Source organism: Solea senegalensis, linkage group LG7 (genome assembly GCF_019176455.1).
Source record: "Solea senegalensis isolate Sse05_10M linkage group LG7, IFAPA_SoseM_1, whole genome shotgun sequence".
Lineage (NCBI taxonomy): Eukaryota > Metazoa > Chordata > Actinopteri > Pleuronectiformes > Soleidae > Solea > Solea senegalensis.
The window spans coordinates 22,000,096-22,024,106 of record NC_058027.1 but is presented as its reverse complement, the minus strand read 5'-3'; the positions used below and the strand labels follow the sequence as shown (position 1 = coordinate 22,024,106).

The 24,011-nt window shown below is 39.0% G+C and overlaps 2 protein-coding genes across 3 annotated transcripts; one reads left to right on the top strand and one right to left on the bottom strand.

Moving 5' to 3' along the window:
- Positions 1 to 2,223: 2,223 nt before the first annotated feature.
- Positions 2,224 to 13,062, top strand: LOC122772561 (peroxisomal membrane protein PEX16-like). The gene is made up of 11 exons (XM_044030731.1): positions 2,224 to 2,504; positions 3,632 to 3,667; positions 4,203 to 4,279; positions 4,773 to 4,906; positions 6,744 to 6,844; positions 7,382 to 7,462; positions 8,265 to 8,420; positions 9,627 to 9,699; positions 11,407 to 11,526; positions 11,809 to 11,873; positions 12,142 to 13,062. Exons 1-11 carry the CDS (start codon positions 2,372 to 2,374, stop codon positions 12,198 to 12,200), a joined length of 1,035 nt encoding a protein of 344 aa, XP_043886666.1. The 5' UTR covers positions 2,224 to 2,371; the 3' UTR covers positions 12,201 to 13,062.
- A 389-nt stretch (positions 13,063 to 13,451) lies between these two features.
- arfgap2 (ADP-ribosylation factor GTPase activating protein 2) lies at positions 13,452 to 23,675 on the bottom strand. 2 transcript variants are annotated; one of them, XM_044030722.1, is made up of 17 exons: positions 23,579 to 23,675; positions 22,399 to 22,517; positions 21,644 to 21,716; positions 21,409 to 21,540; positions 21,152 to 21,232; positions 20,579 to 20,684; positions 20,266 to 20,322; positions 19,044 to 19,088; positions 17,434 to 17,486; positions 17,019 to 17,155; positions 16,756 to 16,887; positions 16,496 to 16,624; positions 16,259 to 16,411; positions 16,037 to 16,163; positions 15,836 to 15,923; positions 14,754 to 14,878; positions 13,452 to 14,281 (listed from the first exon to the last, which is right to left on the bottom strand). In XM_044030722.1, the coding sequence occupies exons 1-17, from the start codon at positions 23,648 to 23,650 to the stop codon at positions 14,261 to 14,263; spliced, it is 1,650 nt and encodes a 549-aa protein (XP_043886657.1). In that variant the 5' UTR covers positions 23,651 to 23,675; the 3' UTR covers positions 13,452 to 14,260. The 2 variants fall into 2 exon arrangements, with proteins under 2 accessions (XP_043886657.1, XP_043886658.1); XM_044030723.1 differs by lacking the exon at positions 19,044 to 19,088.
- Between the last annotated feature and the right edge of the window lie 336 nt (positions 23,676 to 24,011).

Here is a 24,011-nt window from a genome sequence, read left to right as displayed (position 1 = left end):
TATGTCGTCAGAAATCACTCAAAAAAGTCATAGTATAGTAGTGTATCTTAACCTGCGTAGAAAACGATGAAGAGCTGAAAAATTTGAGTAAATCATCCTTTCATCCACTTGGAGGGATAGCTGTGCATTAGACTAAATAAATAAGTATTACTATTACATCAGTGATCAAGTGATGTGACAAAATATGTCATTTAATATTTTTAATGTTGCCACCAAACCTTTCATAAGAGACATTGTTTTGCCATTGAGGGATTAAACAATAAAGACCGTACAAGGAGAGATTCAAATGAGAAGTACGATTCTTCTTTTTCTTTTTTTTAAAAACACTACAGGTGATGAATTCTGCAAAACAGAAGCTTTCTCCATTCGGAAGACGAAACAAAGACGAAACTGACAATCAAAGTGAAGCTGCAAGTGGCATAGAGGCACAGAGGAGTAGGAGAACATGGAAAACACTGCACACTGCAACTGCATGAATGCCCCAAAATCACTTAGATATAAAATGGAAGCAATTGTAGTGCCTGGTTATACAACATGAAGTGGAAAGTGTCTTAAATCCCTCGTCACTGGGGCATTAGATTAATTCAGCATTCTCAACTAATAACCTTTGTCAAAGGAGGTTATGCTTTCTGCTTTGTCAGCTAATCTGTCTATTTGTAAACAGGATAAGTCAAAAAACAAAGTAAAAACTTTGTTAACATTTTCTGGGGATTTATGTGGATCACACAGTGGTACAGAGGTTAGCATTTGACCGGGGGCCTTTCTGTGTGGAGTTTGCATGTTCTCCCTGTGTACACAAATATGCAAACTGGTGATTAGGTTAATTGGGCAAAGGTGTGCATGTGAGAGTGAATGATTGGTTGTCTCTGTATGTTGACCCTGCCATGGGCTGGTGATGTGTCTAGGGTGTACCCCGCCTTTTGCTCTGCTTCAGATGGGAATGGTTCCAGCCACTGTGACCCTCATTGGGAGGATAAAGTGCTAATGAACCATGAACCACTAACAAATAAATTTAGGTGATGATTTGAAAACAGATCTGTTTTTTAACACTTGTTAACAACTTATAAGATAAGGGACCGTGGGAAACTGAGTAGCTTGCAGTGTCTGAGTACTTTCCGTAGCATCTATACTTTTGGAAGTAACAGTGACTATAAGTAAAAGTGACTATACAAATTGAAAAAAATTATTTTGACTGAGTGCACATAGTTATTAATTTATTACTAAACATGGAACTGGGTTTCACATGCATGACAACAACAAAAAAAAAAAAAACAATTACAAAGATGTCAGTCCTGCGTTCACCAACCTTTATGCAGAAATGTGTAAAACTAAGTGGACTTGTTAAACAGGAAGGCATCACAGTGATACATCAAAGTATTATTATCATATTATGATAATACTGATTAGATTTAAGCCTCCATCAATATTAATGTTTACTGGAAATATATACAGGGTCGGAGGAGATTCAACATCAGCCTAGGTGTGGAGACAATCAGCTGTGTTACAATAGCTCAGGTGCAGTAATGTAGAAATACTGGTCGCCTTTTTTAAGACCGTTTTGAGGTCGTGACAGCTGTGCTTGTCCTGTTCCATTCTGTTTTACATTAAGAGGCAGAAACATAGAATGATCGTTTCATCAAGTTAAACACAGGACCACACGATGTCTTCATCAAACAGGTCAAACCAAAGCCCAGTTCAAATCCCGGAGCAATCAATGCACTTGACACGTTAGTTGTATAAATGATGTGCCGCTGTATGAATTGTGTGCTAAGTAACAACCAGGACTAACTTATTTAGTTTCAGGAAATGCGTTAACTCTAATGTATCCACAAATGCGTAAATGCTGTATAGTTCGTTCCGTTTACTATACATTACTATCCAACCATCTTAAATGGCAGAATATTTAACGAGGGTTAGCCTTGTATTTTGCTGACAGGGTTACCTTTAGCTAAGTGGCTAATAAAGCTAAGGCTTGTTAATTGACTAGCCTTAAACGTATTAAATCGCGTCAACATATTTAGTTTGTGTGTTTTCAGTGAAGAGCAAGTGAAGATAAAAACTGACAACATGTTTCTGTACCTGGCTCTGCTGAGGTGGACATTGTGGCTGTGTTAGATGGTTGGACGCTGATGCAACAATAACGTGCCCGGAAGAAGAACCCGGCGCGTCAAACACTAACTGACTAGGAACCTCTTTGACGAGGAGCGCAGGGGGGGACATAAATAAGTGACGGCACGTGTTACCGGAATCGCGGGGGTTCGTGTACTTTGCGCTTGTCAGACCAGAGAGTAAACAGTTTGTAAACTTATTAAGTCAGGGATTCGGGTAAATGAGGCGTTTATTTCCAAGTGAGCACTAAGTTGGAACGGACATGTCTTTTATTAAAGAGCACATCGACAAACTGAGCCGGGTTTATGAGCGTTACACGGCGTACGTCAGGAGCAACCCAGGTGCTACAGCTCAGCTAGAGAGTACAGTGCGGACTCTGTCATATCTGATCGCAGGTCAGTCAAAGTATGTTTAACTAATGTTTATGATAAATCGATTAAACTTTAGTCCGCTTAGGGGTCGTGTAAAAACTCCACTTTCAATGTGTACCCGACGTTGACATTAATACCCGAACGAATGTATAATTGGGCTTCAAACAGTGTTTTATGTGAAGGGAGACGGGTGATTGTGTACCTTCCTTGGGGTGTGTTAGTAGTTTTGTAAAATCCTAACCAAACCGTGTCAACCCATGCAAACAGCCCATGACCCATGTTTTACAGCAGTTGGTACAGTTTGATGCTGCATACTTGACCATTTATTGGAACTGGTAGCCAAGCTAATGCATGCAAAAGTCCCATGACCAGTGCCTCCTTAATTAGCTGTTATCCCTTGATATGTATTTATTTTTATGAAAGTGACTTTGAGTCAAGAGTTTTATACAGAATAATAATAACAAGACCTACAGGTATGATGGCGCTCTAAGTCTTATCCTTTTATTCGATAATTGATAAAACCAGAGCATATTCACATTTGGGAAGTTTAAATCACAGAACATATTTTTAACATTATACAAACTCACTCAAAGTGATTAATCAACTATTACAATGTTTGGGAATTAGTCTAGTTTGGTTAGTAATCAATTGATTGTTACAGCCCTGGTCTTTAGTTGTTTTTATGTATTTTTTAATACATTTTTCCAAATGAAATGTCAATGATTCTTCATGAGAAAAGTAAATGCAGCTGATACATGTATAAATATCATATTTCCTAATATTTAGTTATTGCATTGTTACATTCATTAGGTTTAAGCTGGCTGGTGCCAATCCCACCTGACCCAGGGCATAAGGCAGGGTACACCCAGGACAGTTTGTTAGTCTTCTGCTCTTGTATTTGATTTTGAATTAAAAACTTAAACCATCAGTTATTAGATGAAGTAGTCCATGGTATCGATCTTTCAGTTGTTTGAATTGTTGTCCTGTTGCAAAAGAGTCCAGATATTTAGAAAAATTCGTTCTTTGTGTGTACACAGTATTTTCTTGCAACTTGCTCGCGTGCACCAAAACAGAACATGTCCACTGCCCTAATGCTAATGGTTGTATATCTGTCCATGTCCTGAGCCTGTTCTCTTTTTCCTGATTTGCAGGGCGATTTGCTGACTCCCATGAAATATCTGAACTAGGTAAGTGAGGGCGAATGTTCAGTACAGCACTGGTTTGATAAACAACTTATCTGCCAAGGATTTCTGCATGGACAGACATCCATGACCTTTTCCTCTCAGACATGAATGTATATCATTTTCTAATTGAACGATAAGTGACTATTAATCACTTTGGGTTTTGTGGCAGCCTACACTTGTCTGCCATATCAGCTCAACATTAGAGCGATAGAGTTCTCATGTGTGGTTGTGTAGTTGGCATTTATTGCGTTGTGTGCACCCACTGTGCTGAGAACCACCTTGAGACATGAATGCTTGCTCTTACTTTAAAAAAGGCTGATTTTAACACCAAAATCACAAAACAGCTCATTTGAACTTACTGATGAGTTGTAGTGTATATCAGGAAGTCCTGTGTGATTTGATTTTCTCTATGGACCTTGCAGTGGAAGAGTGATTAGTTTACAAAGTGAAAGCAAGTTTTCAATAGGAAAATCCTTATACAGTATATTGCACAGCTCAGACTGAATGACCCTCTTCTTTGTCACTTTGTCCTTTTCAGTGTACTCTGCCTCAAACCTCCTAGTTCTGTTCAATGACAGTATACTGCGCAAAAGCCTGAGATGTTCCCTCCCCGAGGTGAGCAACACTCGATGGTTTCTCCCATAATTTCACAACAAAATTAATACTTGCTGTTTCAGTGAAATAAAGCCTTACAGGTTCAGTTAGTTCTGTGCCTAAATGCAGAGCTTATTTAGTCTCTTCTGTATTGACCTTTTTTTTTTGGATAATGTAACGATGCAGCAGATCTAGATGAAATAAAATAGTTGGAATTTAATTAAGTAATTGATAAATTTAGTGCAGCCCTAGTGAGACATTTTTGCAGTAAAAGTAAAATGTTCCAACAAGTTTCAGAAGATACTGTTTGAGTTATCACTTTAGTTTTTTTCTTAACAGCATATTTTTTTTTAAAAATGCACACAATTTTATTAATGAGAAGAAAAGATGAGTGAGCTGACAGTTTCCCTGGAGTAACATGTCTCATCAACAGGAACATTTTAATTTCAATCTGAAAGAATAAATGTGTGAGCAATAAGACTCACTGTTCCTATTTTTCTGTGTGTTTTTCCAGACACTCTCCCAGCAGAGACTCCTCACCTGGCTCTCTGTGTTGGAATCTGTGGAGGTTTTCCTGGAGATGGGAGCCACAAAGCTGTGGGGTGAAGTTGGGCGCTGGCTGGTGATCGCACTCATACAGATTTTTAAGTATGCTTCAAAACTCATTATGACCTCCAGTGCTCATATCCATGGTTTTAAAACAAAAACAGTCATGCATGTGCTCTGGCCTTAAAGTGCAAATCGCAAAAACAAATCACAACAGGCATCGAAGTCCGTCATTTGTTTCTGAAACTTTTAATTTTATTTGCCAATTTTCCTCTTCACAACCTGATATCAATAAATACATTTTGAAAAAAAAATAGGGTGTGTGGCCACACAATACTGTAATATTTAATAAGCATAACCAATTGTTTCATTTAGCTTTGCAGTGGTTATTTTTATTCTGTTGATTATTTGCTCAATTAATTGATTTGCTTTTTGCCTCAAAATGTACACAAACCAAAAATTAAATGGTTTATATTTATACATTCAGGTGTAAAAGATATGAGAAGTGGGATAGCTCGTAAATAGCGGAGCTCAATTAATAAGGTAATTTATACTTGTTGCAGGCGGTTGTTACAGCTCTACTTTCATTCATACTTAATTGTCAATTTATAAACAAATACAAACAGCATAGCAACATGTCTACAGTGTTTTAAATATTCACAAATCTTTCATGTGCAACATAGAGCGGTATATTTTTAGTTTGATATTATATTTAAGTAATTATCTGATTTTAGAAATTAAAGGGCATAGTTTCAAGTTTTTTGAGATATGGTTGCTCCAAGCACTGAAATAGTCAGCAGCAGTGATTTCACTGTGCCATTGTTGATCCACTGCTGCCTCCTTCAGTAAGATTAAAGGTGTTCTGGGTTTAAAAGTGAGTCAGACTTATCTAATGCAGCAGCAGACCATCAGCTTAAAATTGATGAGTTAGTAATTTGCTCAAATCTACCTCAGATGATTGAGATCCTGTTGATTTTTTTAAAATCATATATCTATATGCAAAAAATATTTCACCACATTTCATGGCTGCTTTTTCTGTGGGAATGCAACACAATTCAGTTATTCTGGAACAGTGTACACAAATATTACAGCAGTAAGTCAATAGGTGTCAGTATAACCACTACTATGTCTGCATGGAAACTTCTGCTTCTCTTTAAAAACATGGAGTTCCTCTATTGCATTTAATGCTGGAAATGAAAGCCATCATGGTGAAATGGGTGGGGGATGATCTTTCTTCTATTTCTTCAAGGACATCTTTGATTTGAAGTAGTGACAGGCAAAGAAAAGGGTGTTATATTAATGGAAAAAAGTCTAGTCATTTCTAGGGACAAAATCCAGAGATGGTCTTTTTTCACCCTATTTTTCTTGTTACCAATTTTGTATGTCTTGGTTTGAATGTTAACCTCATGAAAATGTTTTTTATAAAACATTACATTACATTACATTACATGTCATTTAGCAGACGCTTTTATCCAAAGCGACTTACAATGGAATCAAGTACAATTTGCCAGGGGTGGAATCGAACTTGCGACCATGATGTCTTTGGTACACAAGGTAGGGTCTTAACCACTGGTCTTAACCACTGAGCCACTCCAGTGGCAAACGAGTTACCATTAAAATAAAAATATTGATTTATACTCTGGTGGTTTACAAACTTTACTTTCTAATGATGAGATAAAGCAGCAAGCATATAAATAAGATATAGACTTAAACAGGAATAAAATGTATTACGTGATCCTTTTGTTCTCAACTGCGGTAGGTGAGAATAGCACAGTCACTTCCTCACACAACCATACTTCAAAAAAAGCTGGGCTAGGAAGCAAACTTCATTTATGTTCATACCATATCTATTAACGACATGCTTTGTGGTCTCTGTGACAAGACCTTCTGTTTTCCTCCCTCTCTCCATCTCACCTTATTCTGTTCTTACATTCATCAGGACAGTTTTCCGAATTGTGCTTCTTCTGTGGTACAAATCTGGTATCCAGACCTCACCTCCAATAATTCCCCTGGACAGAGGGGCAGACCTTGGTAGTGAAGGTCAGTAAGATTCAAGAATTCTTTATTGTCATTATGCATAATGATGCAATTTCATTTGGTAACTCTCGACTTAAAAGGCCTTGGGAACAAACAAGACACACTAAATAGTTAATATATTATATATGTATATAAAAAATACCTGTCAGTAGAACAATAAAATTACTTTCCATTAGCCTGAGAATCATTCACCATAAATGTTATTGTTCTATAATTTTTCAACAACATTGCTGCCTCTCTCATATGTGCTTAATGAGGCTCCCAGCAGGGACACCAGGAAAAAACTATTTTAGAATAGAATAAAATAGAACAGAAACCTAAAGCCATTTAACCAAAGGCTGGTCAAATGCATAATGTAAGCACACATCATGTTAACAATGTGGTTTTTGCTTTACGGGAACACACAAAGCCTGGTCAGCTGATTATAAGATATTTACTATCCTTAAGTACCTCCTAGAACCACACTTCAAAAGAGTGCAACTAAAGTCCTAAACAATGGCTGCTTGTTAAAACATTTGTTTGTTCTCCTCTCTTTCACAGACGAAGGTGATGGGGAGCAGGAAGACGACACTTGTTTTGTGGGTCAGAGGTCAGGACGCGTCATTCGGCCCTTGGGCAATGGTAACCGAGAACTTAATTTAATCTGTCATCATTGTAGATGATGAGAAAAAAAAAAAAGTGAGATTGCTTCAAGTAGCGTGAAAATGATAGCAATTTGAGCTTCTGTGCAACTGAGCCCCTTGTTTGCGATTTGTTGTTTTTCTCGTGAACACGGAAATATCTGGTTTTAAAAGCCTGCTTCCCTGAAACGCATAAAGATTGTGATTAAATCTCTTGTTTCAGCTGAATGAATTAACGTGACCTTTCTAAGGTTACAGTCTTTAATTCTCTGCACTTTCATACTCGAGTGGTGTCTCACAAATACCTGCAGTGCTGCGTGTCAGTGGCTCTTAAATGTGGCACACTGCCACAGGCGGGGTTGAGTGGCGTCAACATTTTGACTATGTAAAACCACATTTTCCTCTTGTTACCGTGAGTAATGAAAATCGTTCATGAAAAGGTTCACATGAAGTGCCAAAATAGATTGAGTAAATCAAAATTCGAAACAGTATGTCTTGTCTATCTCTCTATCCAAATTTAGCACAACAAGAAGTGGCTGTGTATGGTTCTTCCACATGCTACTGAGGCCCCTGTTTATTAAATTAATAAATTGTTAGATTGCTAATGTTTTGTTTCATTACACAGAATTAAAAACAGTAGGAGAGACTGATTCAGCACAGGATTTGTAATGCATACATAAACTATCAAATACAGTTTATAGTAAGGATGTCGCACATTTGAAAATGATAGTGGTTGTTAGTGATGTATTGGGTGATGCAGTGTCTTCACCTTGTTTATGCTGTATGTCTCTGTGATTGGTCAGGTCCAGCCCTGCAGGCCCGGCCCTGGGCAGCACCGAGTCAGAAGAAGAAGCAGAGGCACAGCAGTTTGAAGGAGATGCTCCATAACAAACCAACGCAGCTCAGCCTCCAGGCGACGCTCGCCGAGTCGGTGTACATCGGACGGCCTCTCCTACACCGTATCTTTCAATTACAACAATCCATATACTTTATCAATAATATTCAAGACAGACAGACATTAAAAAGGAAGGTAAAGCTTATGATGGAACACATGTACTCAATATTTCCTCCATTAGTTCATGAGAAAATAAGTCAAATGAACAAAAATTACATATGATGTTACAACAACAACAAGACAAAAATGAAGGAAATTGGGCTTGTAACCCGAAAGTCGCTGGTTAAAAAAAAAGTGCTGCCCATTGCTCCTGCGTCTGGTTTGTGTGTTTTCACTACTGGTGTGTAAAAGGGTGGGTTGAATACAGAGGCCAAACTTGCTCTCACTAATTGGCAATAAGATACATTTTAATCAATTAAAAATAAACTTAATGTGCTTTACACTGAAAAAGATACAAAAAATAAAAATAGATAAATCCAGTAGCAGCTCAAGACACAGCTACAGACGCATTAAACATGTAGGACTCAAAAATAATGTGAATAAAAACTATCATAACTGATTTAAAATAAAAAAGACACTGGTAAGGTAACATTGTACAATATAAACAAATACAGTTTGAGAGCAGCAGTAGTCCAAACAAGCTGTTTCGTAATGTGCTTGTGAAAACAAGGTACGTTTGTATGTTTTATTTTCCACTCTGCCGTAAATGAAAGGAGTTGTACAATCTTATTGTGGTCAGGTGGACAAAAGAGTTTTTGAGTCTGTCTGTAGTGCAGGATTAGCAAATAGTTCTGGCACTGAACACACTCTTGTCTGGTGTGGCATATTTGCCCATATTAAACCTACTCATCGCACATAGGCTTGGAAAAACAGGTTTTGAGCTATTAGGTAAAAACATTGATTGATGGATCGATCCCCAGTAAATAAAAGCACATTTGCCAGCTTAAATGACTGAGACTCTTGACTTATGAGTAAAACGTTTACTGACGTTATAAATCAAGTGAGAAGTAGTGTAATTTTCCCCAGTCCCCTGGTGGCTTACTGCTACTTCCAAACGGCTGCAAACTCTGTGTTGCATAGACCGTGAGAATAAAATCTGTCTTTTACCTCCAAACAAAAAGCCACGACTCACTAAATCTTACATGGAGTCATGAAATTACTATTATTACTACTATTTTAAATAACAAAAATAATCCTGTTGCTGTAGCTTTGTTACATTGTCTAGTAAAGAGTCAATGTCTGAAAATGTTTCCTCAAAGCAAACCTGCAGTGCTCTGTCTTGCATTCTGTGGGAAACAGTCGTGGAAGCCGTGGCTCATCTCTGGAGCCCTGGAGCTTTCAAGGTAATTATTTATTTTCTTTCTATTATATTTGCAAGGGTATGCATATTTCATGATCAGTTAGTAATCATCAAAAACTTATATATATATACATATAAATAAACACACACACATACATACATATTTGGATTTTGCTTATTGTTGCTCGTCTCCAGTTGTGTTTGTGTCTGCAGAGGGTTGCTTAAGTTGTTTTCTTTCTTCTTAAGGTGTTTTCTTTGTCCTTTAAAAAGGGATAGTTCAGGTTTGCTGAAGCGTGGTTGTATGAGGTATTGACTAGAGATGGGACGATACCACTTTTTTGTGTCCGATACCGATTTCACAAACTCCAGTATCTACCAATACTATTATTAGTCCCATACAGTGATTTTAGACCATTTATGAACTATGAAGCTGTTAACGACACATTTTGTGCCGAGTCATTTCAAAAGACACAATGACACTCTAACTGTGTTTCCAACAAGAACTTACTCCAAGGCAGTGGAAACCAACAGCTCCTGTGTCCTCTTTTCTCAATCCTGGGTCTGTGTGTTTCCCTGCTCCAACACACCTGATTCAAATTAACGGCTCGTTATCAGGCTTGTGCAGTGTTTGCTAACGAGCTGACCATTTGAAACAGGTGTGTTGGAGCGGGAAACATCTAAAACATGCAGGGCAGTGTGTCCCCAGGACCAGGATTGAACCCTGCTCTTGAGCTAACAATACAGATTTTTCTTTATGGACTTGGTCAAAGAGTGTCTTTTGACAGAATCTTTACAAATTTAGTGCAAACTTTTACAAATTGGTTTGACAAACTGTATAATATATACTTTTAATATCATGACAAAGTGATGGTTGAAAGGTTAAAGTTTCAGTGGAGTCACAAAGGCCTTTTTGGCCTCTTGTACATACAATGTACATTTCTTAAAGTCATTAACACAAAATGTGTTTGCCAGAGCTGGAGGCAAACAACAACTGGTTTGTGACTGTTCTCAAATATTGTCATTGTTGAACAGTACTTGTTATTGTTGGCATTATGCGTAAAGTGACATAGTCGGTGTTTCCTTGTTGTGTATGCCGAGTTAATCTGCGTATTTGTGCGCTGTATTTATGATAAACAAAAATCAGTCAATAAATCTGGTCTGAATTTGAATTAGCCTGTGGCTCATATCTGATGCGAATATTAGATTGGATCAGGTCTCTTTTTCCTTCCTGAAGTCACAGTGTCCCTTGACTTTCAAATGACCTCCGTCTGACTTTGAATTGTTTGGAGACATTCCTAACATACTCAGAATGGGAGTGATAGACAAACAAAAGTTGCTGCGAAGCCTGACGGGGACACAACAAGAATGGAAGTTTTTTGAAGAATTTGTCCATGGTGACAAAAGCAATGTTCTGCTATGTCCCTGTTGATTTAAGAAAGAAAGAAAGAAAGAGATAAGAAGATTGATTTGTTTCATCAGTCAATCAATGAATAAAATTATCTGCCAACAAAACAATCCTGTGTAGTGAGTCACACTACGCTCTGGTGAAAGCTCTGCCTTCAGAACACACAGAAAACACTGTTTGTCAAAGTCAAGGGTCCTTCCTGAGAAGAGGATCCCTCTAAGTGTGCATCATTACATCAATGAGAAGGTTCCACTCACAAAACATGCTTATGTAAAAGGAAAATAAACACAATAAATATACTGAACAAATAAGACATTGATGATAATTTGTTCTTGTTTCCTCCAGCTTTGCCGTTCTCAATGACGCAAAATTTCAGAACCGATGGGAGAAAGCGGAGATGAGAAGGAGGAGGTTCCTCCTGTTGTACTACCTGCTACGCTCGCCTTTCTACGACAAATTCTCCGAGTACGTCTGTTGCTGTGTCGCTTTATGAAATCGGTCACTGGCATTGCCAGTTGAATTACAGACGAACCATTTATTCTGTGAACGGTTGGGAATGGGCTGAGTTTGTGTGTATTTTATCTGATGAACCGTAGAAAATATGATATGTCTCATGATGTAAAAGACAGAAAAGCAGCATGTGAGAAAGTGGAAGAGTGGTGTGAATGTTTGTGAAATGGCTGAAAGGGGATCAGGTGTTCAGAGTTTTTTTTTTATAATTATGATCATGTTTTTTTTTACCTGCAGAGAAAAGATTCTGTTCCTGCTGAGAATCCTGGCCAATCACATTCCAGGGGTTGGACTGGTTGCAAGTAAGCATTCATGTCTGAGCTTTTCTTCATATGGCCAGAGTGATCGTCTGGAGAACATATCGTAGTCAGTATGAAGTGTAATGAAGTGTTAAAGTGTGGCTGGGGCAGCCGGACAGTCGATGAGCGTTGTTATAAACAAAGAAAAAAATACATGGCTGAATATAACACTGGTAACAAAAGTCAAATGTGATCAACAGAATTTAAAGCTCCAGTGTGTAACTCACTCTCCCCCCACCGGACTTACCCCACTCTGTCTTTGTGTCCTCAGGCCCTCTGATGGAATACCTTCCCACCTGGCAGAAGATCTACTTTTACACGTGGGGATAAAACCTTGTGGTGGATGCGAAAACTGATTTTTTTTTTTTGGAGTGTCGGTGAAAAAGAAACCTTACAGCTGCCACGACACCACAGCAATCAGATAACTACCTGAGATCAACAGCAGACATTGCTGTGATCTTGAGGCTTTTTTTTGTTTTTGTTTTTTTTCCTGACGCTACAAAAGACTGGTTTGTTGAATGATACTATTTTTCAAATGAGAGACAGCAGGTAATGAATCTTAGCATCTCATAAAAACTTTAACTCCTCGTTTTACAACAAGCATCATACATGCATTTTATTTGAGCGATGGAGACTTGTTCTGCACCTGAAAATTCCAATTTGTGACAGAAAAACTGATTTAAAGGTCCAATTTGTAACACTTGGAAGGGTGTAATAGCAGACATTTAATATACCACTTATAAGTATGTTTTTCTAACATGAATTGTTGTGGTAACTTTAAGCGTGTCCCTCACAAACATGGAAAAGGGAGAGGCGAACGAAGGAGTCGTCTGTTCGTTACTGCAGACTCGATATTACTTATTCTTACACGCTGTTCCTTCAAAGCTGTGCGTGTGTGTGTATGTACTCAATGACCGAAACACAGCAGCAGTTTATGAATCTTTATTTTTAACATACTGAATAGGTTTCTTTTTGTTGCTTACAAATAAATAATTGAACATTTCATCCTTTGCTCTGGTAATTCAGAGGTGATGGTGGGTCTGCAACATAGGAGGAAATGAATCCATGATGTTTCAAAGAAAATTACAGTTTCTAGATGCTGAATCTGAAGTCTGCTGGGCACATACAGTAAAGAGACAAGAGTGTGTGAGGTACTGTGTAAACTCAATAAATGGCATTGTAATTTACCTTCCATCAGTGTTCTGGAATATTGAAAAGCTTTGTCTCGAACAGTTTTGCCTGAGGATCATGACACATGACCCTTTATGAGTGTTAGGATTATTTTTCCAACATGTCTTAAAGTAAAAGAGCTGCACATCTTCAAACTCAAAAACAGAATCTGTAAGGATGTGGTTCCTAAAGGGGAGGATGGGTGTGGCCCTGAAACACTTCCAAATTCTTGTCACGTAAAATAATTAATTACTTTATAATCCAAAAGTTTATAGTCAAATTATTCCAAAGTAAAGGGGTCCTCCTTTTTTTAAAGAAAGTATGCTTTTCATCTTACCGAGAATGCCATCCTTTCAAAATAAAAGCTGAGAGGTAAAGATAAAATAAAAAAGGCAGCCGTGACAGATGAGGTGCAATGGAGGCAGACTTCAGATTCAACCACAAGAATATTTAATAAGTGAAAAATGTCTTTAAAGGTTTAAAATGGAGAGATGCATAGTAAATCAGTGTCAGTGTTAATGAGCTGGGACCGATGATCTGCTAATGTCTGAATGGTTGAAAACTTGATCACCTACACAAGCCAAACCAGAGGTACTACACTGATTTTCACCCTGTACTTCCTGCATTTACTGCTTTTCTAAAGAGACTTGATAAATAACCACATAGTATCATTGATCTGATGCCCCAGTGTTCACAATCAGTTTCATCCAGACACAAGCACATAACTCCCAGCTCCCACAGAGAGATTCGACAGCTGGTCATCAGCACAAAAGTAAATTATAAAGTGAATCAAACGTCACTGACTCTGGTTCTGATTAACACTACAAGCTGAAAATATATACTTTTAATATCACGATAAAAACAAAACATGAGTGTGAAATATTTCATAGAATAAATCAAAAAACACTTTGATTTCATGTAGAAGGAAATAAAATAGAGAAGAATTAACTTTTGAAACTCTTAAGACCAAAAAAGTATTTTACAACAAAACTCTTCTTTATGAAAATAAAAACAAGAGTCTGCTAATGAGAAGAGAAAATACTGTCTCACTCCCGTGAAGGTGTCTCTAAAAGAGGGGCGGATGAAAAGACGGTTTCTGTTCCTCATGCAATCCTCTCCTCATCCCAGCCACGTCTCGTACGTCCAAACACGAGTCATCCATCAGGAGGCTGGTCGGTGTTAAGTTACTTCATCTTCCCGCAGACTGGCACTCGTCTCCATCAGTACGAGCCGTAACGATCCTGAGAAACAAGTGCACATGAGAAAAAAACAAAACACTACAATCTCCACCAAGTAAATCTTTGCCTCCACTGACCAATGGTTTAAGAGAGCAACAGTATGTAGTTTTTACCCCCCTTAAACTTTTCCAGTTTATCACGTTACAACCACAAATTTAGTCTGATCTGAAAGATGTTGACATCCCTTGATCTGTCTGGTGAGCTCCTTGGTTTTCACAGAACAGATGTATTTATAGAGCTGCCATTATAGCTCACTTTATTCCTGAGTCCTTGTGGATGGTTGGACCATATTTCAAGAAATTGACTCATTTCTTAAGATATTGTGTTTAACGTTTGGGACAGAAAAACCCATTAACAAAACCTGAAACTTCAGAGACTGACAGACAGTTCAGACGCATCTGAAGAAAAGTGAGGAACCATATTAGCCGAGCAAAGAAGCACTTTTTTTTCTCCACAATTACTGCTGAAATCTCACCTGGATCGTGTTCATGACGCCATTGGCGAGGACGGCCATCTTGCCTGCAACAGTCTTCACTCCCTGTTTGAACTGTGCAATGTCCGGGCCGGCAGGGAGCATGTTGTCAAAGCCTGAAGCTCTCCCTGAGAAACAAAAAGAGAAAGGGGTCAATCCAAAAATCCTACAGTCAGAAATGTTCAAATATTTTCATTTTATCTGCTGTTATAGCTGCAGAATTCAAAGTAAACCAGGCAACAGCGAAAGAACCACTGAGGAACGGACTTAACTGTAAGAAGGCGATCTGGGATCAAGAACAAGGCAGTCAGTGCTGCCACTGAGGTCACTACATCATAAAACTCTTAATAACATTATTTTTCACATCTTCACATCACTTTTATGGCGCATTTCCACCGGCTTTACTCGTCTCGCCATGGCACGTTTTAAGTAGCGTTTCCACTAGCCTAGTACCAGGTACTATTTTTAGTACCTGTTCAGACGAGGTTCCAAGCGTGCTTAAAAGCAGAAACTATGCGATGACTGGTCAGACTGCCGGCCGCTGAGTCCCGTCACAGGAAGAGACCGCCCACACAGAAATCAAGCTGAACAGCGCCGAACTGTAGCTCACTTAAAACTACTTAACAATGCTAACAATGTGGGTTAATCGCCAACAACTACCAGGGAAACCTCTATATTTAACAGGAGTCTTTTAAAGTGGAGTGGCCGCTGATTGTGAGCCACCAACCACTGCTGCTGTAGTCTGTGGAGTAGGAGGTTGTACTCCGGAGACGTGTGGACAGAAATCACGCCGAACAGTGCCGAATTGCAGAATTGCAGATAAATTAACTACTTAACAATCCTAAAAACATGAGTTAATCTCCAACAACTACAGAAGTGTGGTGTAAAGTCATTAGTCACTCGTGTGTGTGTGTGTGTGTCGAGTATAAAACGAAGTCACTGCAGTTTCACTCAGCCGTGCAGTGATGACTCCGCCCACGTTAAGTAGGTACTTTTTTGTAGTGGAGATGAAACCTAATCGTGCCGTGTCGTGCAGAGGCGAGTAGAGCCGGTGGAAATGCGCCATTAGTTTCTTCATCTCACACCTTTAGGGTCACTGCCATCTCCAAACAGGTCAGCTGAACTGATGGAGGAGCTTGCAGACATGGTCTCCAGTCTCGTCTTGGCGTCATACTGAGAGAAGTGGAGATTCAACATTGATGTGATCACAGTGTTTTTACACTTTAATCAAATAGTGGCTGAGTTTTTATTTTTCAGTGTGAGGTGGTTCTGGTGCATATCCTCACCTCAGCGCTGGTTTCCCGACCAAAAAACATGTCTGAAGAGATCGCCTTTGCATTGGCAAATTTCTGCCTGGCCTCACTCGACTCCGAAACAGGAGCAGACACCTCAGCTTTCCTTCTGCTGGGAAGTCTGGATCATACACAAGATGACATATGAGAACTGTACAAAGCACAGAATATATGTGTGTGTTCTGTGTAAGTGTACATGAACATCTGTGGGTATACCTCTCTCCGATTGGCTGAATACTGGAGATAGTGACCTCCTCTTTGGGCTCCTCCTTCTCCAGAGCCCAGGACGTGGTAAAGGAGGCAGAGCCTCCCTCAGTATCCCACCGGGACCCAAAACTATCTCCCACTGTGAATGGGTTGTCCTTGTACCTGAAACACCAATTACATGAGGAGAGTCAGTTTAAGCACATTCATTAAATGTGAACTGACAAACTGAGGAAGTGACTATTTTACTTTGGCGGTCCTGAGGTGAAGCCGGGTTCATCAAACATGTCCAGTTTGGAGCGAGAGGAGGACTTTGCGCCCACAGGAGTTTCCTGCTCGATCATCTGCATCTCTGACATCACCGAGTGAGACACAACACTGAAACAGAAAGTACAAACACACACATTTAGAGACACTTGCATGTTGTAAAGTTCTATTTTTCAAGCTGTAGTTTTCCATTACATTGATCTGATGACAATAACAATCTAATGTCTGTGTTGTATCTTAACCTCCTGTTTCCAAAGCCCATGCCCAGCCTCTCAGCCTGCTCCCTCTTTTTTCCCTCCAGGTTCTGAATCTTCTTCTCCTCCATCTTCCTGTCGATCTCAAGCTCTTTGTAAGCCAAGCGCATCGAAGCCACACTGCAACAGTCAAATTAAGTCATGGCAAATCCCAAACAGACTAACTTCAGGGGCTAGGTGTTGTTACTTGATTTGAAAAACCACAGAATAGAAACAAAAGCAGACTGGTAATCAAGCAAGGTGAATCTTACATTGACTCATCGGCCTGTTTCTTTGCCTCAGCCACCTGCTCCTCTCTGAGCTTCTCGGCCACTTGTGCCTGTTTTTCCACCTCAGAAAAACTCTTGCTGCTCACCTTCTGAGCACCAAGACCTTTCTTCACACCAAGCTGCAGAGTGGAGAATGTTGTTAGTCTCAAGTAAGAGTGACAACTTCATTACTTCATAAATCATAAAAGTCATTTGATTGTTGGCCTGTGATTATGTCTGTATTAGAGCATGGAAACCAGCAGACTTAAACAGGGTTGGATTTTATGAAGTGGCTAAATAGGTTTTTCCATGCGTAGCTTGCTCTCATCAAGTGTGTGTCTGAAGCTGATTCACAGAGCTGGAGGTGCACTGTAAGCAATGACTACATGTCAGTACCTCATTGACCATGATGACTTACCCCTTTTTTGGAAGTCATGGGCTTCTTTTTTCCAATGATGGAAGGTTTCACATCTGTGAGAAAAGTGAAAATGTGTCAATTAAAATGTGAAAATCAACACAACAAACAAACCAGCTCAACAACTCAAAAGCAACCTTGTGTTGACAAACAAGCCAACAAACCAACACGCACACCAAGCTTGACATTCTGTTAATAATGGAAGCCAGGGCATGTAAAGAATTTAAAACTGTCATCTTAACCTATACACTGTATTATCTAAATTGTTGTTAGCTGAACAGAACTACTTCTCTTTTTCTGTTCTGCAACCTAAACATGCAGTCATCATTGACTGGATGTCTTTTGGTGTAAGATAGATTTGCACTGCATGAGAAGTCTGGTCGACTCTCAGCAGCAGGTCCATCAGGACCCATATGTATGGCGCATCCGGCAGCCCCACAGACCCAGGACCACCAATTTTTAGCGACAGCCACAAGCCCAACCCCTGTGAACCAACATGAAAAGAACTATTTTTGCTGCTACAATGACATGTTCTGCGTGACAGGGAGATGAAAGCTTTCATGCTACTGCAAGTCAGGGATGAAGAAGAAAAGGATATTACACAACCTGTTTTGACAAATACTATTATTAGAATCAGTTGTTCTCTCTGGTTATGAAGCAACCATGTTCACGTGTTCCCTTCGAAGTTATTCAGACTAAAGCTGAGAATCTCAGGGTAACTTGTGATAAAATATGCAATAGCAATACATGGCCCACATTAACAATATGACAACTATACATTGATCATTTTAGGCACGTTAAGAACTACTGGCCAATTTTTCATAACATTCCATTCCCTCCTCCCTATTTCACCTCATAAAAAAAATAATTTGCAGACATTTATTCACCAGCCAACAGCCTAATCTTACGAGTAGAAAGGACCACCTCTTTGTGAAGTTCGGGCTAACTTAGACTCAGTGGTAAGACCCCAGACACTGTGCAAGTGGCTCACAGTTAAATATCCAGAGCTTCTCCTGCTACAAACTTACATGAGCGCAAAAAGACAGGAGATTTGACAGGAGACATTCCAGAGAATGTCTAAAAGGTAATTTGCGTTGTCACATGTAGATTCTCCAGACAACATCAAGACATATGAAGACGGCTCACAAGACCCACACCACTGAGGAAACACTTCATTGATACTCTTAGTGACAGTGGATAGAATATAGTGATATTTTAACACATTCTTGAACTACAGGATTTCACTGACATCAGCTTTAACTTCTACAGAATGCTATAGCAATATTTTATTTATCCCACCCTGTCATCCAGACACCGATGAGCTGCAGGAATGTGACTAACAGACTGACAGTAACTCTTCTTTGTTTGGTATGACACACTGGCTTTGTTCAGCACTTTCTGTTAGAGATTAGAAAGCTATCCCATCAGGAGAAACTTGTTTTACACTAAAACATCTCATAATAATCAGGTATAGTAACCCACAAACACTTCTATTACATGATTAGTGGACACAAGAGAACAGACAGCAGCTGCCGGGTGTGAGTGAAGCGTCAACGCCATGCGACTGAACATCACCCAACACAAACATCAACCGCTATTGTTACACTTATCACCTCGAGATGTCTGTACCTCCTGTGATGACAGACGCATGGAGTCCTCTAGAGGACAAGACAAACAAGTCACCACACTCTTCAATCACAAATATGATTTATTATAATAATGATAATAATAATGTTTTTTTATAAATAAACAAATACACTGCTACTTTATAAATGTATTTTGTATGACGGAAACACATCAAATGTTATGTTGCGTTCATGCTAAAAATGATGTTCATGTTTTCCATGATAAGATTATATAGTGTGTCAACATAAAGACACAGGTAGATGCTCCTGTTATAATATTTTTAAAGTGAAACATTTGCGTGGTAAAAATTCTACTAACAAACTGATGGTGCATTAAATTTGAAGCTGTATGTGTGTACTACTTTGTAATACGTTTACTCATGACTCCTCAGTCACACTAGTAACGCAACAGGGGTTTGCGTTTGGTGTATGACAATAATTTTTACCATTTATCTGACATTTGTATGCTGTTCATTTCTTATACAACTCCCTTGAATCTTTGTTTATCTTTTGTGAGTCACACTAAACCCCATCTTGTTTTTAAGTGCTACAATATTTATTTTATTGTTGAGAATTGAGTCAATAATCGTTAGCTGCATTCATTAGATGCTTCAGACCTTTTCAAAACAGATATAAAAAGGTGACTGTGTGTGAAGACACAAATCAAAGAATGAGAAACACTCCCACTTTTTTTCAACGTGAATAACCACTGACGCCTCTTTGATCTTTGAGGGTTTTGTACATCTGACACTTGTCAGTCATGCAGTGACAGTGTCGTCAGTCACTGTACTGACCTTATACTGTACCTACAGTCAGTCATGATAGATTTGTAGAGAACTAGAATCTCTCTATGGCACTGGCTCTGAGAAGCACAGAAAGAATCCATAAACCCGATTTATAGTCTGCCATACAACACTTATATCCAGCAACAAAAATGGACAAAAGTATTTCCTGTCCTGTCACACACCTGTAGAATTTTGTCGTGACCTCTGTAATCTCTCTCTGCCTTGCATTGTGATTCAGCATTTGCATGTACACATTTCATCTTGAAATGTCAAACCAAAACATGTTCCATCTGTTGATTGATTATTTCAACCAGACTACTGGTCAACAACTGGGAACCTTTTGCTGAAGCATATACTTAAAATAACAGCTCTTGGGGTCCCCCCAGAGTTTGAATCATTGTGTCTATAAAACACTTAACACTTACCAATAGAGGCTTTAGGTGATGTGCTCAGACAATCAATGCTTGGTCCTTCCTCCAGTTCTAGCAAAAAAAGTAACAGATCAAAAATATCAGAAGCAAAAAAGATTAAATTCCCAAAATGTATTCTGTGGTTTGGACTGGATTTGTCCAAACTACATTACGAACAAGGAGAGAGCAGCAAAAACATGTTAAATAGATGTTCCTAATACCAAAGACGACAAAGCACTACACCTATTTACTAAGAGACAGATGACACGATACTCCTGTTTTCACAGACTGAGGTAAAATGTATTTTAAAAAAGTTAATTTTACTGACGGTTATCATCCTGGACTTTAGGTGTTGAGTCTGTCAGCTGGGGGGTGATGGCAGCTCCATTCTGCTCTGGCTCAGAGAGCGGAGCCATGCTCCAGTCACTTGCAAGCTGAAAATGTTCAAAAATATATAATTAAGTTTAAATTGGGTGAAGCACACCTGTAAATGTATTGCAAGGCTGATTGTTTGATGATACATGGGTCAGATAGTTTTAGCTCAACACAGACCTATCAGTACCAACGTATACAAATCAGGTCAATGAAAAGAAACATCAATGCAGGAAACCCAAACAAATGTTACACATCAGAATTAGTATTTTGTTATTATAGTTATTTCTCTATGATCACCTTAAATATAGTTATGTTGCATATGCATCCCAGTAAATGTTGTAATTTCAGAAACTGTTATTTTTATAATTAGTGCAACTTTTTAATGGGAACAGAGACCTGCTGCATCCCAGAACAACACTGTCATGGGGAAATCCTGGTGTGTTTTAATTCACTTCACTTTGACTTTTGAGCTGTCAGACAGGAAATCCTCTTCCTGACTCATGTTTGGTATAAATGTAAAACAAACCTGTGTATGTTCAGCAAAAAAATCCGCCTCCTTTTTCTCAGTAGGTATAGGGGTTCCTCCTGCAGAAGTGTCAATCCACAACTACAATGACAACAGACAAGTGTTTGTTATTCTTTACGGACACAAACAGCAGCAGTAATTTATGTTCACACTGTGGTGATATGAATCATTGCCAGGGGTGTGATAATTAACACACACCCTTTGGACTAATGACAAAGATCTGCTGACACAACTGTCCCCACTTCATTGATACTCACATCTGTGCCATATTTGGACAAGGCAGCATTCGCTTGCTGACGGATCTTCTCCCTGTACATCTGAGCTGCACGACTATTATACTTTGCATTGGTGTCATTTGTAGAGCAACCATGCTGCCGGAAGAATGCCGTCTGGGTAAGAGGAGAAGGGGAGTTTATCAATTACAGGTACTTACACTACACACTGCTACAAAGACTATTCTCATGAAATTACTTCTTTTTTTCAGTGACGTACCGCATTAGCATTGCCCCCAACCTGCATACATCTCAGCTGGAACCAGTTCCAGTTGGAGTCTAACTCAGTGGATCTAGGGTGAAAAGGATGGAAGAACATGGCAAGCCAGCATTCACAAAGAGTACACATGATCACTGCTTCATGCATTGTCCACACAGGATATCACATGTTTAATGTTGAACTAAATATTGACACTAGCAGGTGTTCATACCTGGGGGTGGAATCTCTAGGTACCTCAAAATTCAATTTGATTACAATTTAGGTGCTATGATGAACATGTTTATTGATCCTCTCGTCAAATGTATTATTTCTTTCTATATAAGCTTTATGCATCCATATAAAAATGTTGAGAATGAGTTTATTTGCCGAGATACATGTGACTAGTTAGGGCTAGATACCACACAGCCAAGACACAAAAGAGTATCACAAAAGGGTATCATTTGTATGTGATGTAATATAGATGTAATCACAAAATCCATATTCAGAAATGGTTTGGGATGTAAGTGACCACATTCTTCAACATGTGTAAGTACAATGTGTCTCCCAGACGCTTTAGAAAAAGACATCACTGTGCGCGCACACACACACACACACTCTGATGTTCACCAAAATGCATTGTATCTGGGTGTATCTGGTTATCCAAATTACACACATGCTTTTACAAAGGCAAATCAACTGCTCATTAAAATGTCAAATAAATATGCACCAGGGAAAGACAGAAAGGTCATTTTTAAAAATATCATCACTAAGCCTACCTGATGAAACTGAGATGCACTCCCAGAGAGCGGTGAATGCCTGAGCAATCGATGCACAAGAACACACCATAGGGAATACTGGCCCAGCTGGGGTTTTTTGCTGCACAGTCAAAACATGCCTGTGGAAAATACAAAACGTCATAAGCACATCTAATCAGAATGATGAGAGAGATGAGACAAATAATTGTATCATTAAAAAAAGTCAAACAATTTCTTACATCTTTTGCCTTAGTAGCTCCATTAGCAATGTCACACAATGCTCAAGGCACAACAAAGACATGCAATTATGTAATACAATTAGACACATTACAACTAACCATGACCTACCATTACCTACACAAAACAATTACAGCAAAGGGTGAAAAACACTTTCACCATGTATTTCACTGTAATAAAATCTGTTTTGCAGCTCAGCCTTGCTCGTACCTCTGGAGGGACACAATCTAAGTTACACTATAATACGGTGATATAAGGATTAGTGGTAATGTTAATGCAATTAACTGGAGTAAAACATGGATTTATGTAAGTTTTACATTCGTTGATGCTGCAAAGAATCGACCTGGACTTCTGCACTAGGAAATGTTCTCCATCTGGACCTCTCTGTTATAATTTTACATTAATACCCCTTTTCTGTAAGGGGCCAGGTAAACATCCCATGGTAGAAACTGAAGCTGCTAGTTGTTCGCATGCCATGAGACCATGTACATAGGCCAGACTTGGAGCAAAAAAAGACATATTCATCCATCACAAATCTTCTAATATGAAGATTACAATATATGTTGAATGTCAATCTAACCATATGGCTCTGAACCAAACAACCCCGTCAGCTGTTCACTGCTGACTTCAAACGCTTCATCTTTAAATGTGTATGTGAACACACACGTGTCTTATTACTGACAATATTTAATGTAAATTAAGTTTCGTAGTTTCTCATTTTATCTCCAAACTGCGGAGTAGCTGAAGTAGGTGGTTAGCCACCTCGGCAAACACGAAACGTATACGTGGCCTTTATGTTTGCCTGCTTTACCGGCAGGCTAGCAGCCGCTAGCCCGGGTTAGCCGTTCGACCATGTAGACGGGCCTAGGTAGAAAACTGTTAGCCAACCACGCTAATGGCCTCTTACGGAACACAGTGTGCTAATCAACGAACAACCAACACACGCCATGACTGGTTTACTGACCTTGTTCGTGGGAATAGACCTTAATCTTTTGAAAATACTAAGGATTTCAGTCTTGTTTGGTTCGGAAGCCATCTTGCCACTCTGACGATTTCCAGTATCTGACGTAACTACGGCTCCTCGCGTGAACCAAACGTGACGACATTTGAAAGTCGTTGATAATCCTTGGTGCTTTGCTTTTAGAGATGAACACTTCTTTATGGAGAGGATTCTTGGCTGAAACTACTCTCGTCCCTTGGGAAGAATGTAAGCAGAGACCGAAATAAAAACAATCTATCATTCTCAGCAAACCACAGCAGCAACTACAGTGTGTTTTCGGTTGTTACATTTACATTAACTTTTTTATTGCAGTGTGTTTAAGGGAGGTTACTATTTGTGGGCTATGGAGGTAAAAACAAATAGAGAACTTTTTTTTGCTTTGTGTTCTTGTTTTTAT

Excerpts from the sequence above, each read along its gene's own strand:
- LOC122772561 (XM_044030731.1), top strand. The coding sequence starts at position 2,372 with ATGTCTTTTATTAAAGAGCACATCGACAAACTGAGCCGGGTTTATGAG. Across the intron at positions 3,668-4,202 it reads CCATGAAATATCTGAACTAG|TGTACTCTGCCTCAAACCTC; the intron begins GTAAGTGAGGGC and ends TGTCCTTTTCAG. Across the intron at positions 9,700-11,406 it reads GGAGCCCTGGAGCTTTCAAG|CTTTGCCGTTCTCAATGACG; the intron begins GTAATTATTTAT and ends TGTTTCCTCCAG.
- arfgap2 (XM_044030722.1), bottom strand. The coding sequence starts at position 23,650 with ATGGCTTCCGAACCAAACAAGACTGAAATCCTTAGTATTTTCAAAAGA. Across the intron at positions 22,518-23,578 it reads GGTCTATTCCCACGAACAAG|GCATGTTTTGACTGTGCAGC; the intron begins GTCAGTAAACCA and ends TATTTTCCACAG. Across the intron at positions 21,233-21,408 it reads TGTCCAAATATGGCACAGAT|TTGTGGATTGACACTTCTGC; the intron begins GTGAGTATCAAT and ends TTGTCATTGTAG.